The 14,527-nt window shown below is 48.2% G+C and overlaps 8 protein-coding genes across 8 annotated transcripts; 2 read left to right on the top strand and 6 right to left on the bottom strand.

The window, feature by feature from the left end:
- Positions 1-48: 48 nt before the first annotated feature.
- FTJAE_4796 (uncharacterized protein) lies at positions 49-1,231 on the bottom strand (the record flags this gene model as incomplete). Its single annotated transcript, XM_037351235.1, has 2 exons — positions 49-788; positions 835-1,231. The coding sequence occupies 2 exons, from the start codon at positions 1,229-1,231 to the stop codon at positions 49-51; spliced, it is 1,137 nt and encodes a 378-aa protein (XP_037208053.1).
- Positions 1,232-1,778: 547 nt separating this feature from the next.
- Positions 1,779-2,932, bottom strand: FTJAE_4795 (benzoate carboxyl methyltransferase; the record flags this gene model as incomplete). The annotated part of the gene is made up of 3 exons (XM_037351234.1): positions 1,779-2,559; positions 2,706-2,754; positions 2,818-2,932. 3 exons carry the CDS (start codon positions 2,930-2,932, stop codon positions 1,779-1,781), a joined length of 945 nt encoding a protein of 314 aa, XP_037208052.1.
- An 838-nt stretch (positions 2,933-3,770) lies between these two features.
- FTJAE_4794 (phosphatidylglycerol lysyltransferase) lies at positions 3,771-5,093 on the bottom strand (the record flags this gene model as incomplete). The annotated part of the gene is made up of 1 exon (XM_037351233.1): positions 3,771-5,093. One exon carries the CDS (start codon positions 5,091-5,093, stop codon positions 3,771-3,773), a length of 1,323 nt encoding a protein of 440 aa, XP_037208051.1.
- A 1,513-nt stretch (positions 5,094-6,606) lies between these two features.
- On the bottom strand, positions 6,607-7,368 carry FTJAE_4793 (lysophospholipase; the record flags this gene model as incomplete). Its single annotated transcript, XM_037351232.1, has 1 exon — positions 6,607-7,368. The coding sequence occupies one exon, from the start codon at positions 7,366-7,368 to the stop codon at positions 6,607-6,609; it is 762 nt and encodes a 253-aa protein (XP_037208050.1).
- A 308-nt stretch (positions 7,369-7,676) lies between these two features.
- On the top strand, positions 7,677-9,496 carry FTJAE_4792 (phosphotransferase family; the record flags this gene model as incomplete). Its single annotated transcript, XM_037351231.1, has 4 exons — positions 7,677-7,881; positions 7,934-8,097; positions 8,380-8,655; positions 8,909-9,496. The coding sequence occupies 4 exons, from the start codon at positions 7,677-7,679 to the stop codon at positions 9,494-9,496; spliced, it is 1,233 nt and encodes a 410-aa protein (XP_037208049.1).
- Positions 9,497-9,662: 166 nt separating this feature from the next.
- FTJAE_4791 (uncharacterized protein) lies at positions 9,663-10,099 on the bottom strand (the record flags this gene model as incomplete). Its single annotated transcript, XM_037351230.1, has 3 exons — positions 9,663-9,772; positions 9,830-9,972; positions 10,026-10,099. The coding sequence occupies 3 exons, from the start codon at positions 10,097-10,099 to the stop codon at positions 9,663-9,665; spliced, it is 327 nt and encodes a 108-aa protein (XP_037208048.1).
- Positions 10,100-11,161: 1,062 nt separating this feature from the next.
- On the bottom strand, positions 11,162-11,881 carry FTJAE_4790 (uncharacterized protein; the record flags this gene model as incomplete). Its single annotated transcript, XM_037351229.1, has 1 exon — positions 11,162-11,881. One exon carries the CDS (start codon positions 11,879-11,881, stop codon positions 11,162-11,164), a length of 720 nt encoding a protein of 239 aa, XP_037208047.1.
- A 910-nt stretch (positions 11,882-12,791) lies between these two features.
- FTJAE_4789 (epoxide hydrolase) lies at positions 12,792-14,146 on the top strand (the record flags this gene model as incomplete). The annotated part of the gene is made up of 2 exons (XM_037351227.1): positions 12,792-13,081; positions 13,135-14,146. The coding sequence occupies 2 exons, from the start codon at positions 12,792-12,794 to the stop codon at positions 14,144-14,146; spliced, it is 1,302 nt and encodes a 433-aa protein (XP_037208046.1).
- Between the last annotated feature and the right edge of the window lie 381 nt (positions 14,147-14,527).

The following is a 14,527-nucleotide window of genomic DNA, read 5'->3' as shown; positions in this document are numbered from 1 at the left end:
GAGTCATACTAAAGTCGGCAGTTGGTGTTGATGACTGTTGCCACTATCCTAACCAACAAAGTCTTCACGATCATCCTCGCCCAGAGCCAAGCTACTCTCAAGATCGTTCATCCAATCAAGACAAGATGCTGACCCCCCAGGCAGAGCTACCTTTGGGGTTGCGCATTCCGCCTCGCGTACAAACATAATGATTCTGCCATTTGCCATAGAGCGACTTTGCTCCAGCTTCCTTGAAAGCGCGGCTTTGGCCTTCTCCTCCATGGCATCCAACCTCGCGCGAGCAGCAGTGATCTCCTGGAGCTTCGCCTCGCATCTGTTCTGCAGTATCTGGGTTTCCTCCGCAAGGCGATCAGTTGTTTGTAGGACACTGTCTCTCAACTGCTCAAGTTCATTGACCGAACCTTGCTCCTCAAGAACTTTGGCTAGTTCCAGAGCGGATGAGATGAGAGCCTCCAGCACAGTCGTATCAATCTGCTTGCGGTTAACAGCGCATCGCCGGATCTCGATAACGAAACTCGTCATTTTATGGCGGCGCTCCATGTCAGGCACATTCTGCTCCATGTAGTGCTGGAAAACAGGGTCTTTCATCCAGAGATGCAACTGGACCATTTCTGGACAATCCCAACCGCGACTTTCCAGAGCATGCGGGAGGGCGCGCTGGGCAAAAGAAAAGCACATGGTCTCGAGGCGCTCCTGCAAATGCATCATGAGCTTATGCTGGGCACTGAATGGAAGATAGATGAGCTCCTGTGGCTCAGGCACTTGTGGCGATATCTCACTCTCCGTGGCTGTATGGTGTTAGAGTCATACCATGGACAATAGGCGCAAGCTTACCACTGTTAATGTGCTCGGGATGAGGAGAATCAGATGATGGCCCATGAGCGCCCTCTGCTACTGGAACTGGATCTTCATTTGGCAGTGTGGCTTCTGGGATGTCGTCAGGCGCAGCGATTAACGGTTCTTGATCTTCAGCCGCTGTGACTGGCTCAATCATCAAGGGCTCTTCTGCAAATATAGCTTCTTGGCCATTAACGTAAGGAGGCTGTATTGCCAATAGCTTCTCCTTAATCTTCTTCTTCTTCTTCTTGTCTTTCTTACTCAAAAACACCTTTCCAGCTGCGGGTATGTTCACTACCTCATTCGTTGGCGACAAGGTATTGACAAGAGCACCATTCTGCTCGCTGTCGTCCACTGGTTCTGGCGAGCAGAGGCTTGTCGCAAGTTCGGCCATGGTGGGAATGGTTGAGGTGAGGTAAGAGTGTTATATCCGAAAGCAAATTGTAGCGAAGAGCGAGACCAACAGCGCTATATGTAGTGGGACTTACAAAAAGAAGACAAAACAGCGATTAGAGCCTTGGCAAACAGGGTTATAGTGGCAATTCAATTACTGTTGGTTCTGATGCTGGCCTCAAAACTGCAACCAATAGGGGTTACATGCCTCCTCAATTTCTCCTAGCCGACCTTGGCTAACGCCTGCAGGAGGCCGAACGCATGCAACCTGGACGTATCAGAGACTCCCAGGTGTCTAGACGGGAAGCAAGGGGAAGCAGTTTCTAAGATCATACTATGCCCGATGATGCCCAAGACTCGTCACCATCCAAATGCTTCTTTGTAGGTGGTGGACTATGAGCTGATTGAGATCAGTGCAGTTCAAAGTAATTTAACCTGAATATGATGTGGCATGGCTGTATAACAAGATTGACGAAGAAAAACAGAGACACCTCCAGCTTCCCTCCCATGAATAATACGACAACAGCCTGGAATGCTGGGTGTTCGATTTACAATCTCTCCAACTGCAGCAGCGTATATGTAAACCCAATCTTATCCATGCAGTGAGTACGTAAGAATTCATCTTTGAATGTGGCGGTCAAGTCTATCATAAATTCTTCCTTTAAATGAGTCTCCTCATTTTCCAGCCTTGCGTCCCGGTGATCATGAGTTCTCAGACCCTCGATGAAGAATTGGGAACATGCTGCAAGTGCAAAGCCGGTCACAGCATCTGCGTATCTCTTCCGAGCAGACATTCTCGCTTCCTCAGAACCTGCCTCGACAACCTCAGGCGACCATGATGTATGTATTAATGGTAACGTATGATGGCTCATCAGGCCCCATTTCGTGTCGACGGCGGCGGCAGATGCCAGTATCTCGTCCGAGGTCCTATAGTACATAGGAAGCCGTCTTGCGATCGTTGGGTCGACCTGATACTTGTCGTAGAGGATGCGAAGACTGGTCTCGAAACATCCAAAGGTTGGAAAAACGCTGATGTCACCGTCACTGGGAACACAAATCGTCATAGTGCCATGTTGGCGAATCTCTTTATGACGCACTAGAAGGAAGTCGACAAAGTCCTCATGAGCTGCAGCAGATAGCGACGAGGGAGTTGACGATACATCAAGCATAGTGCGTAGCCAATGCAAAGCTGTAAAGTTGAAGCCAGCATCAACAAAACCGTCTGGCAGTACCTGCTCAAAGTATGATCTCGGAGATAAGAGAGTGTTTATGGAAACCTTTCCGTTTTGGGTCAGGGAATCCCAGTTTTGATGAACCGTCGACGTCAAACTGGAGAAGTCGTTTGAAGGTGTGTCATTAAAGATCAATGTTGCGGATGTGACAGAAGGAAGTCTTTTTAGGTATTGCGAAAACAGCCGAACTCTGATTTTAAAGGCTTAGCGACTTTGATAACCCGATATCAGGAGGATACATACGAGTTCTGGCCTTCAGAGGATCCATAATCAGCCAAGGTTATTGTTGGGCCTGCGGGATTGTATCAGCCAGATGAAGCCCAAGTGAATGAAACTATCGTCAAAGGTATCATACCACAATGTGCCGAAGGACCAAGCAACTCCAACGACTTGTCTATAGCATGACCTTGAAGAGTAGAGTTGTCGTTGTAGTATCCTCCCCCCTGCATAGATACATTGTCCGCCTTCATTGCGGCAAAGTTCACATTGGGGAGAACCTAGGAAGTTCTGGAAAACGCTTCAAAGTGGTACGGTATGAAATTGTAAGTGACAGGTTTTGTTTAGACGGCGTGGAAGATCCTTTTATTTGGATGAGGCCCTACGTCAGTCCCGATATACCCGATCGGCGATACCCGATTCAGCTTCTGCAAGCCACATCGCGATACAGAGGGTCGTGCCAGCGTCAGCACTAGACGCAATTGAAGCTATCTGTCGCTAGATCTGTAAAAAGTCAAACTTTGAGCTGTTCCACTGTTTGTGAAATTTAGGTATCACGAAATAATCTGGTCTGTTGTGTTACCCTTGTGAGATCACGAGGTCTGTTGATTTTTACATTTGTCCGAGGTTGTAGCAGTTTGCTCGTCAGTAAGGAACCCCTTCATCATACATTGTTTTGAGCCATGTCACGACACTAGGCCGTTGCCATTGGATCAGATGACGGATTAAGGGTCGCGACATGGCACAGAGCGGAGAATGGGGGCCCACAGTCATGATGCGGTACGGAAGTTGAGGAACCAACAGCATGAAGAGCTTGCCAGACATGAAGGAACCGGACTAACATGATTTCGCTGTCTAGCATGCATAATGTGTCAGTAGCAAAGAATGGCTGGAAAGTTCTTACGAGTTACTTGATCATATTCAATACTTAATAGGAGCCATCGGTGGAATATAGTCGTTGTAATCATGGAACGCTGTATAAAACTGGTCTATCTATGTGACAAAAGAAACTAAATGATCGAATGGTATCCCCGCTCCCAGTATATATGAGTGACAGTATTATACAAAATGAAAGACAAAAAGACGATGGTTTCATGATTGTGATTGTGATTGCGATTGTGGGGTTTGCTTTTCCTTGTGTCGATCACCCAAGTGTATTTGGGTAAATAGTTGGCTGGGGTTCATGTTCGCGAACTGCAATAGCGCGATTGATCGTCGAACAGGAATGCCTTTGCTGGGTATACAGATATACAATTTCGAAGTAAGCGACTCATCGGGGCAGAACTTCTTAAAGTATGCTGCTTTGCCTGATACAGGCACTGACTGAATCATTTGGTTGTAGCCATCCTTCCAGAGTCGCGACACCAGCTTCGATGAACCTGTGACCTCTTGAACCTCGTCGAGGGGCTCAATACCAAGGCTCATGTAGCCCACGTCAGAAGCTTTCAACATTTCCATAGCAGTGAAGACAAGAAGGTCTGAAATTCCTTTTGGTGCATCCTGGGATGCGATGCAGGGATCGAGGTGATAGCCCCTCTCCGCGCCAAGTTCTCGTAGTGTCGCAAGTCCGTTGATCTTGCCGTCGCGGTCGGAAGTGTATAGGAAGATTGTTGATTCGGGTAGAGAGAAGAGATCGTAGACAGTGACGAAAGCTTGCGAGCCATCTCCATGCTTCTTGTTTCGGTCCTCCCTCCAATCGTCGTAAAGATCCTGCAGCTGTCGCTCTAGCTCAGGGTCTGCCTCATTGACAGCGGGGCTGTAGAAATTCATCGTGACACCCCCGCGTTTAGGGTCGAGAAGCTGCTTGTTCTGGGAGATGATGCGTTTGCCTGCTTGCTTTCGGAGCACCTTGTTGGTCAAAGGGTTGAGAACAGCTTCGTGGCCAAAATGCATCGTCGCCCAGCCTTGTTGGTGGGCATACTTGGCAAACTCCTCGCTAATCCCGACAAATGCGAGTGATAGGCCGCGAGCCCAGCGGTAGTGTCGAAGCTCAGTGAATAGTGCTTTGCGATGGAATTCTGAGCATAGTGGATCACCAGCGACGACAACAGTCCTGGCGTGGAGCTTGTAGATCAACGATCCATAACCTTTCTTGCTAACAAAGACCTTGTATGCGGGGTCGAGGATACCCATGTGAGATGTTTGTGCGTATGATTGGTAGACGTGCTTGAATGCAGCCTTTGTGGCCGTGTTGTTGGGGCTGTTCCTTTGGTGGTCCTTCTGTAACTGGTGGGGGCATTTTATGTGCGACAGGCCTTTGGCAGCGTCGTAGGTCCTTGAGATGATGCCCTCGTCTGGGAGGACGGTTGATGGGGCTGTAGATGCTGATGTAATAGAGATGTCTGTCTGAGAGTGTTGGTATGTTGATGATGATGCAGACTCTACGTCGGAGTACAGGAAATCGTGTCTCTCCATGGTTGAGATGTTGAGATGGAAATGATCAGGGATTAGAAATGCTTAATTGCAGTAGAGCTGTCGTGCACGAGTTTATGCCTTAATTCTGGATAAACAACAAGCTAACTGTCAGGGCTATCGTACTTATAAGTCGAGCCAGGATGGGCAACGGCACCTTGTGTCAGCCCTCGGACTCGGGGGGCTGCGTCACAGAGTAGCAATTCATGGCTGGGCATTCTCCATCCCGTAACGTCTAATGAAATTTAAACTCAGCCCTGCTGTCTCGTAAAACTCGTAAGAGTGAGGCTCAGCCATTCTGCAATCTCATGTTACGGTTCTGGAGGCTTCATTAGCTCCAGAGTTCAGACAATGTTGAAAATGTACGACCTGGCCAATTAGGTTTCCGGGATGATGTGGTCTTGGTTGCCGATTATCCGACGGCTCCAACCCAGTCGAGACATTATCGCGCGCGGACCCCGTAGACTGATCTGCTGAGCTTGCAGGGGGCTACGGGGTATCCTGCGCTAACAGAGTGCGCTAAGTTTAGGAAGCAAGAAAGCTCCTAACAGTCAACCTAGCTGCCAAAAAGACTTTGACCAAGACATCCACTGGAACGTGGGAGAGCATACGGAATTATTTTGCGCTTTTGAATAAAAAGTTAGACGCTTTCTTACTTCCTCCGGGCTCCGTAGCACCCTCGCGCAATGGGACTCAATTCGGGAAAAAGGGCTTTCGGGGTCCTTGAATTGCGTTGCCAACACGGCATGTGAAGTCATTTAATTAATTCTTATGCCTAGAGAGCGGGTAAGCACTGCCCTTTTCTCCGAGATTCATCAGGTTAGTCCAATCATCCCAATCATGGCTGATGCCTTGAAGCTCGCCAAACGCTCTTGTGTGCCAGCTAAAATAAGACTCAGCCTCAACGCCAGCACCACTGACTTCATAAGGACCATCAGGGCTGGGTCTGGACCTTTTCCACGTCATAAGAAGCTAGCAATGGAACAAAAGAATGTCACCTTTCAGTCTCACAAATCTCCCTAAATGGCCCAACGCCCACTTTCTCACATTTGCCAAGGCTGTAGCGCGTCTTTCGGCACTGGACTCGAGGAATTACTACGCGCAGCTTCTGTCCCCATTTTGCTGCGCAGAGAACGAACGTACCAATTAGGTACTCCATTCAATTCACAACCCGCCGCAACGCACATGTGCCAGACCGTCATGAAAGCCTCTAGACAAAAAGCTTGTATTGAGGGGAACTATCGTGTTCTCATTGATCACTTGCGTTCGCAGCCTATAGCTTAACCCTGTAGGCAGCAGTCAACTGCACATTGTGCCAGACTTGGCTACAACAGCATGTTATTTATGCTCAAGATTACTCCATAACCGTGTCTTCGATAAAGACAAAAGGAGAAGCAAGGGCCTGCAATCAACGAATCAACGAGATTGACGCCCGCCACGACGATGAGGAACGGGCTGCGCAGGCGGCTACCCCAACCACGCATGGTAGATAAAGCCAAGACTCCCAGTCTAGCATCTAAAGAACAGCCTTCAGAAATTCTATCGCATCATCCATGCCCTCAGGTGACTTGAACCAGTGTCCTCCGCTCCCATACTCCCTCCATGCCACATTCGCTCCAAGACCTTTAAGAATCTCGCACTGCCTCCTACCCCAATCCACCAATACCAACGGATCATCGACGCAATGTTCCAGAAGCATAGGCGTATTCTTGAGAACGTCGCTGTGCGTCGGGGAGGAATCGAGTTGAAGCGTCTTTCGCATCTCATCAAGTGATCGCCCTGCAAATGGACAACGACCGCTGAAGCCAATAAAGGCGCCCAATTTTTTGTCTGGGGTCGGGATGTCGAGGTTGAACAATGTGTGCACGCTTGTCGCAGAGCCCATGCTGATGCCCATCAGAATGACCTTGTCCCACCTCCCGTTTAAGTCGTTTGCTTCCTTAGCCAGAATGTCGCGAATTTTAGGCACGACTTCCTTGAGCCCTTCTGCCTGGAGGTCTTCATTTTCCGCCAAGTTCCTCACGTTCCAGACATCGAACCACTGGTTCCATACGTCGGGTGAACTGGCGCATTTTCTTTGAGGTGCTTGAGGAAATACCCATCGAAAAGAAGGGAAAGCGTCGGCGAGGGTGCGGCCTTGGGAGTCGCGCGAGTATTGTAGCGAGCTGCTGAAGTTGGCAGCGTTATCTCCACGGCCATGCAGGAACACGACTGTGTGAGTGTGCGTCTGGCCTTGTCCTGGTGGCACTGTAATGCTGGTGAGAGGAAGAGAGCCCATTGCGTTGACGGTAGAAAGGGCGTGATAACAAAGTCGATGATGAGGTGAAGTTTATGAGGAGGAGTTCTTTATAAGGCGATGCTGCCTGGAGCAGGATGCCCCACTTTAGTACCCTGAATCACACATCCAACCCTCCAATGATGGCATCTTTCTTACCGCGCGTCTTCCACCCTAGACAACGTCTTCTCTCAACCATTTCTCGCATCGACTTCACCTGCACTGCTAGCAGCACCAAAAATATCCTCAAAATACTTCCACTATCGTAGATCACTTCAGGTAATTGTTTGAGAATTAATGATGCAGACACCATGAACCCTTCATCGCCAGACATACACAAAACACTTGACATAATTGACCATGTCCACCTTGAACATCCCGCTTCAGCGTTATTGCGGGCCTTCCTTCTCGAAGCCGTCCAACCCCAGAGAGCTGCTAAGTACCTACAAGGCCGGCTGAAAGCTGACGGACATTTTGGTCTTCTTGTTGCCGATTGGATTTATGTTGTTGATTCAGGTCAGTATCTCCCCTTGGCTTAAGAAAACGTCTCTCATTGAACAGCACGTAGTCCCCTCGGCCAAGCACCCGCGATGCCCCTCAGCTGATGAGATCAATGCCATTACCAAGCGAGACGGAGGTATATGCTGCGTCACAGGCAAAAAAGGTAGCTTCTGGGACCCCATGATAGTTGCCCCGATCTTACCTGTGCCATCTGCATGGCTCAAAGGAGAGGTCAGTTCTTCTTGTTCCTGTGGCTTGCATATATCCTCATGTCCAACTTAAAAACCAACCACGTATCATAGAGCTCCTTGAAACATTCTTTGGCCCCCAATACTTCGATTGGTGGCGTTTTCTCATCGATAGAGCCGATATATACTCACTGGCTCGTCCGCCGGAGCGTGCACCAGGCCTTTCAGCGCGGAGTAGTCAAATTAACACGATTGCCTTCATCCATGATAGAGGTAAGAGGAATTGTCCATATGAAGGAACATCAGTTCTAACAAAATTGTCTAGTTTAGAATGGAGCATGTTGTCATTGATGATGAGCATCCTGTGGATGTGAACGGTGCTATTGCTTTACTGGGCGACCATTCACGGCAGGGCATTGAGAAGGTCGAGGCACGGCTAATTGGTTCACATGCCCGCTTCTGCAGAAGCATCCAGCTTGTGAATCTTGCAAGGACCATTGCTCCTGATCTGTTCTCTGAGCCGAAAACCACCACATATATCCCTCCACAGCAGTTCCCTCTCCGCATGCGCTCGAGTAATCTTGGCCTGGGACACCAATTCGTATGTCCAATAATGCTTTTGTGGCGGCTGTTTCCATCAAAAGTTCGTATTGCGGCATACGATCTGTTGAGAAGACTGGGAAAAATGCTTCTATGGAAGGGATGGAGATGCGCAGGTTCAGAGGCTACCTTTTGGACTATACCTCAAGTATAATTCCAACCCGGATACCCTGAGGAACGAGTATAATGGCCTCAAGGACGTGGAACAAAAGACGACCATTCCTGCGCCACGAGTCTTCGATATAGTGTCTTAGAACAATGACGAGGACGATTTGAGTTATCTCCTCATGAGTAGGGTTCCAGGCACACCATTAGCGATATGTCGGGATGCGCTTTCTGACCAAGACTACGCCAACCTTTCTGTACAGCTCAAGGACTGTGTATCGCAAATGCGGGGCATAACCAAGCCGACGAGTAATGATATAGCTATCTGCAATACCTTGGGCGAAGCCTGCCGAGATCCACGAATTCGAGATTGGTCCCCTATCGGACCCTTTCCAGATGAAGCGCCGTTTAGCCAAAATTTACGCTTCTCAGATGAGCCCAGCCGGCGTGGACACAAGATTGTTTTTACCCACGGAGACCTCAACCCTCGCAACATCATGATGGAGCGGATTAGCAACTCTGCTGGAGCGAGAGGATGGCGGTTGAGTGGAATTATAGACTGGGAAACAGCAGGATATTATCCTGAGTATTGGGACTACACTAAGAGCATGTTCGAAAGCTTTCGGTGGCCAAGGAGACATAACGATATGATGCAAGACGTGTTCAGCGAGTTTGGTGATTATAGCGAGGAATTGGCAGTAGAGAGGCGGGCTTGGGAGTCAGGAGACGGAATTTGATAAACGAATGAACTGAGTGTAATGACTGTGACTACTCCAAGAATGGCCCATATGTTGAATATGCCATTCCACCCCCATATATGCTCCTCAGAATCCCTTATTCGTAGACAAGGTAATATTCTTTCCAAGATGACATCCTCTGTTAATCTGATGAACCTCATGTAGCTTAGACAATGAAAACGGCAACAACGCCATTGAGGGTACCAATACATTCACCATCAACGACGTTGCCAGTGAAAGGGCTGCTACCATCAGCGTGGTTGCTGAACCCACGGACTGCAAGTTTCGGAGTTAGATGATACGACAAGAAAAGATAGAAGGTGAGAAACGCACAAGCAAGGTTGTCTCCGTTGGAGTTGACAAACAGACCACCACGAGAGCCTGAGGGGCCACCGCTATGGAATGTGCCGCCCTGGTTCGGGTCAAAGTCGATGAAGCGGGATCCAATGAAGTTCTGACAGCCAGTATCAGAGTAACTAAATCTTGGTGAGATCATAAGACATGTTGTATTCAGTGCAGGGAGACCAACAAGTTGACCTGGACAGAGGCAGCCATGGTCATGGTGGCCAAGGTGGCAACAGAAAGAAGGCTAGTGAACTGCATATTGAAATAAATCGGTTGAGTGCTGAGTATTTGTTTCTGTACTGTATTTGACTGTACGAAGAAGATTGTAAAGCGTTGATTGTCATAAGAAGCCCAGGGAGCAGCGGGCGTTTATATACCTGTTAAGTTCCATCAAAAATCGCCAACATTCTTAACTCTAGTCGCAGAGGGCTTAACGGAGATTATTCTTCACCTGCATCTAACACAGCTATGAATGAGCGTACGCATAAGCGGGACGTATTGCATCCGAGCGACTATTCCGTCACAAAAGTCAAAATGAGGTGACCTATTCTAGGACTTACAACTCATGAACATGCATAGCTGTGTGGTGGTCATGCATCAATGCATTGGAATTGGGGGTCTGCGGACTCCGCAAGGAATCAGATCAACCATCAGGAGCAGTTGTCGTCTGCCAGCGTACGCGTTTTTGGTTCCCTGGCTACTATATGGTGGGTAGTAATGCGCGGTCAAGGAGGTTCTCGTTCAAATGTGGAATTCTAATTGGCTTGCTATGAGGATAAAGGCGAACCGTGAACGGAAAACGGCACTGGCTCCACTCCCGTCCTCATGTAGTATTGACTGCGTGGGGTTGCGTCTGTAGCACAACGGCTGTAGACTAATAACATTGTGTCGGTAGGCTGCATCAATATTCGGCGACATAAATCGAGGCTGGTACGAGGACGACTTCCCTATTTGCTAATACCATCCTCGGAAGGTCAGGGAAAATCTGGGGTCGGCTCTCGTGTAAGCAAGGGTTAGCAGCTACAAGCTGAAGGCGGAGACTTCTAACCCACCTCTTCCCTTCAGTTGCCGCAAGTCTCCTCATTCTGATATACCAATCATTATATTTCACAGATCGACGTATAAGCGGGGAACATAAGCGGCGACTACCTATAGGTAGGAGTGGAAGCGGCCCGAGACGGAACAATCAAGCCGAAATGAGGCTGACATCGGAGATTTATGAGGTAACGAAACGGGTTTATTACTAACTCTTCCGCACGAACTCCGCATTGTGTACTCTATCATAACTTGATCCTTTCTCTACCGTGAGTGTCATTCCACCTAAGAATCATAATACTTGAATACGTGAGTAGAGATCTTTTCTCCCTTCGAATCATATCTCTGAGGCAGAACATTGAATAACCCATCCGCATCCCGAGGCTCATAGTCAAGTGTCGAGGCAGCCTGAATAAGTACAGGCAAGCCATAATTCTCTTTGAGCCAATAGGCCACCATATCCATGGCGGCAACAGCACCAGATCCTGTCCAAATATTCCCATCAATGATCCATTTCTTCTCACGTGTCCAGTTGACCTGAGGCCAGCGGTTGCGAACCCACTCAAATTCGATGTTGTTCACAGTTGCTGTCTTTCCGATCAGAACACCCGTCGATGCGACGAGACTTGCTCCAGTGCAGCTTGTAAAGAGCAACCTCCCTGTAGCGACATGTTTGCGGATGAAGTCGGCATGCTTTGGGTGCAGATCGAAGTTCCCGAGATAAGGTCCTGGAACAAGCAAAATGTCAAGCTCAGGACACTCATCTACCGTGGTTGTAGGGATGATAGTCATCTGTCCAGTGCCGAGCTTGACAGGATCTCTGGTGACGCCGATATGGTGAAATGTGAATTGTGGCGCCTGCGAGATGAGTTCATCGCTGACAGATCCGTACTCTCGATTGATACGGAATGCTGACTTGTTGGCCGAGCCGAGGAGATCCATAGGTCCGCTGGCATCAATTACTTGATACGCAAAGGCCAGAATGCCGAACTGAATGGTGGTCATGACTGAGGTAGACGAGATATATGTGCTTAAGTATATGTTTGGGAAGATTGATAAGTAACATACTAACGACAGAATGACCAGCAGGCTTATTTATGCCCAAGACCTTTGTAAAGTATCATATTAAAAAGTGCTGATGATAACGTGAAGGTTTTCAAAGTCTCCACCAGCGGCTCCAAAATTACAAATGCTTGTGGTGTCTAATATCCGTGATCATTCGGATATAGCCCTAAGAATCAGCTTGAGGTTTTGTCGCTTCCCTACTTTTCTCTCATGTGCGTTGGAAGATTGCGACTTGGTGCATTCATACTGACAAAGAGAATAATGGTACCCAAGAGACAACCTTATGATCTTGTGTAAAGATCGCCAGAGAATTGCGCCGGACGCGGCTTCTGGTTCAAACAATATGACTGGCTCACTCGATCTGGGAGTTGAGTAATCTGGGCGCTGTTGCTGGGTTCGGCAACGTGATTTATATCCGGACGCCTTCGGATACAGCATCGGAAATCTCGGTATCCCATGAATGAGCACATTTAATTTTACGAAAGCTCTTACCACATCTTTCAAGATGATCGTCTTCTGAGCTACCAAAGCTGGAGAGATCTGCTCTCATGTAGTACCATTCGAACATCGGTAGTCGTGTCAGAAAAAGGGCGCTCATTACTCATATTGGATTACTCAACGCCCATGACATGGGTAGGATTACCCAATCAACTCTCTTAGTGCTCCATCAACACAAAAGAAAACCATTAAACCTTGACAGCATTCACAAAGGACATAAAGTGCTTATAAATCAGAATTAGATAGGGGGTTTCTGACAGTGTCCCATCATCATGAGATGGATGGATGTATAAGGGTGCCTCGTCTCTATGCCAATAGCCAATCTTCAACCTTTCTCTCATTAAAAGTCATCATGCGGTGCCTGTATTTACTCATCTTTTCCGTCGGCTCTCTCTGTGCTGTTTCAGAGACCTTCTCACTGCCAAACATCAATGCCACCTTTGCCAAAAGCCCTAAGCCATTCCAGATCTATGTTGATCGAGGTTTCATTGAGGACACCCGGCAGCGGGTTGCTCATACCAGATCACCAGTATTCATAAATGAGTCAAGCGATGGTCCCGGTGCTGAGAATTTCACAAGCGTTCGTGACCTTTGGGTCAACGAATATGATTGGAATGCTACAGAAGCATCTATCAACAAGAGGTAAGGATCACCGGAACAGACATGCCAACAGTGATCACTGATGCTTTACGAAGATTGGAACACTTTACAACTATTGTTGAGCCTGAAATCGACAACGCCACTCGTCTGGTACCGCTGCATTTCGTACATCACCGTTCATCCAGGTCCGATGCTATCCCGTTACTGTTCATTCACGGATGGCCAGGTTCTTTCCTTGAAGTCGGTAACATTATAGAACATTTGACGAATCCACCAAATGCATCCCTACCAGCATTCCATGTCGTTGCGCCTTCAATCCCTGGTTTTGGATTCTCTCCTGCACCGACGCAGCCAGGGTTTGGCCCCGCGGCGGCTTCCCATGCCTTCAACGAACTGATGCTTCAGCTCGGCTACTCCCGATACGTTATCCAAGGTGGAGATTTCGGTGGTGTCATCCTTCGCTACCAAGCCCATAATTTCCCAAAGAATGTGATCTCTGCACTCAGCAATTTCTGGATCATCCAGCCTGGAAATAATGACCTTCGTCGACTTGCACAGGGAGAAGCAACGCCCGATGAGGTTGCGTACATCAAGATCATAGAGAATTATGAGAACCAAGGATCTGGCTACCGACTGATTATGTCTACGGAACCACTCACCCTCGCATATGGCATGACAGACTCACCACTTGGGAACGCCATGTGGATGTACTCCATTATGAAGAGGGTCATTGACCCAGCTATCATGGCTTGGACTCCCGAGGAGATCATTACTTGGTCCATGATGTATTGGATCCAAGGTCCGTACGGTGGCATGCGGTTTTATAAGGAAGTTCAGAATGATGGGGGTTTCGAAACACTCGACTTTGGGACCCTGCCCCTGGTAGAGATCCCAGTCGCCATCAGTCAATTCCCTTACGACTTGACTTATCGTATGCCGCTGGATTGGGCAAAGCGAGGAGGAAATGTTTTAAAAAGAACTGTACATGACCATGGCGGCCATTTCGCTGCTTATGAAGTCCCTGATCTGCTTCTCAACGATATTTGGTCTTGGTTTGGAGATAAGGAAGCTTCAGGCACCAAGGCATTCGACCAAGCCATGTCATGAGGCGCCGACAAACCCCTAAATAGCCCTCAGTCCTTCAGTCAGACTAGTCCATAGTTATAGCAATCAAACTTCTACAATATTTCTAGGACTAATAAAACCTTTACTTATGAAGACTCATCGTGATGCGCATCCCGCAGTAAATACGAGGACAAGCGAAATATTTGAAAGTCATGTTCTATCTGTGAAGCTCCAAGTATCAGATCTTATGCAACACAGGATAATGTCAATTACCAAAAAAGCGCGCCAGCTTCTATTGTCGTCTGACTAAATACTACAGACCCTACTTCGGGTTGAGGTATTTCGTATATAAACCTGCGCGAGCTGCTGGAACAAAGCTGAGCAGATGGTATTAGTGCTCCAGGTTTATTGGAAAGCAATTTG

Source organism: Fusarium tjaetaba (genome assembly GCF_013396195.1).
Source record: "Fusarium tjaetaba strain NRRL 66243 chromosome Unknown NRRL66243_c0000091, whole genome shotgun sequence".
In the NCBI taxonomy this organism is placed as follows: Eukaryota; Fungi; Ascomycota; class Sordariomycetes; order Hypocreales; family Nectriaceae; genus Fusarium; species Fusarium tjaetaba.
This window is presented reverse-complemented; position numbering and strand designations above follow the sequence as displayed.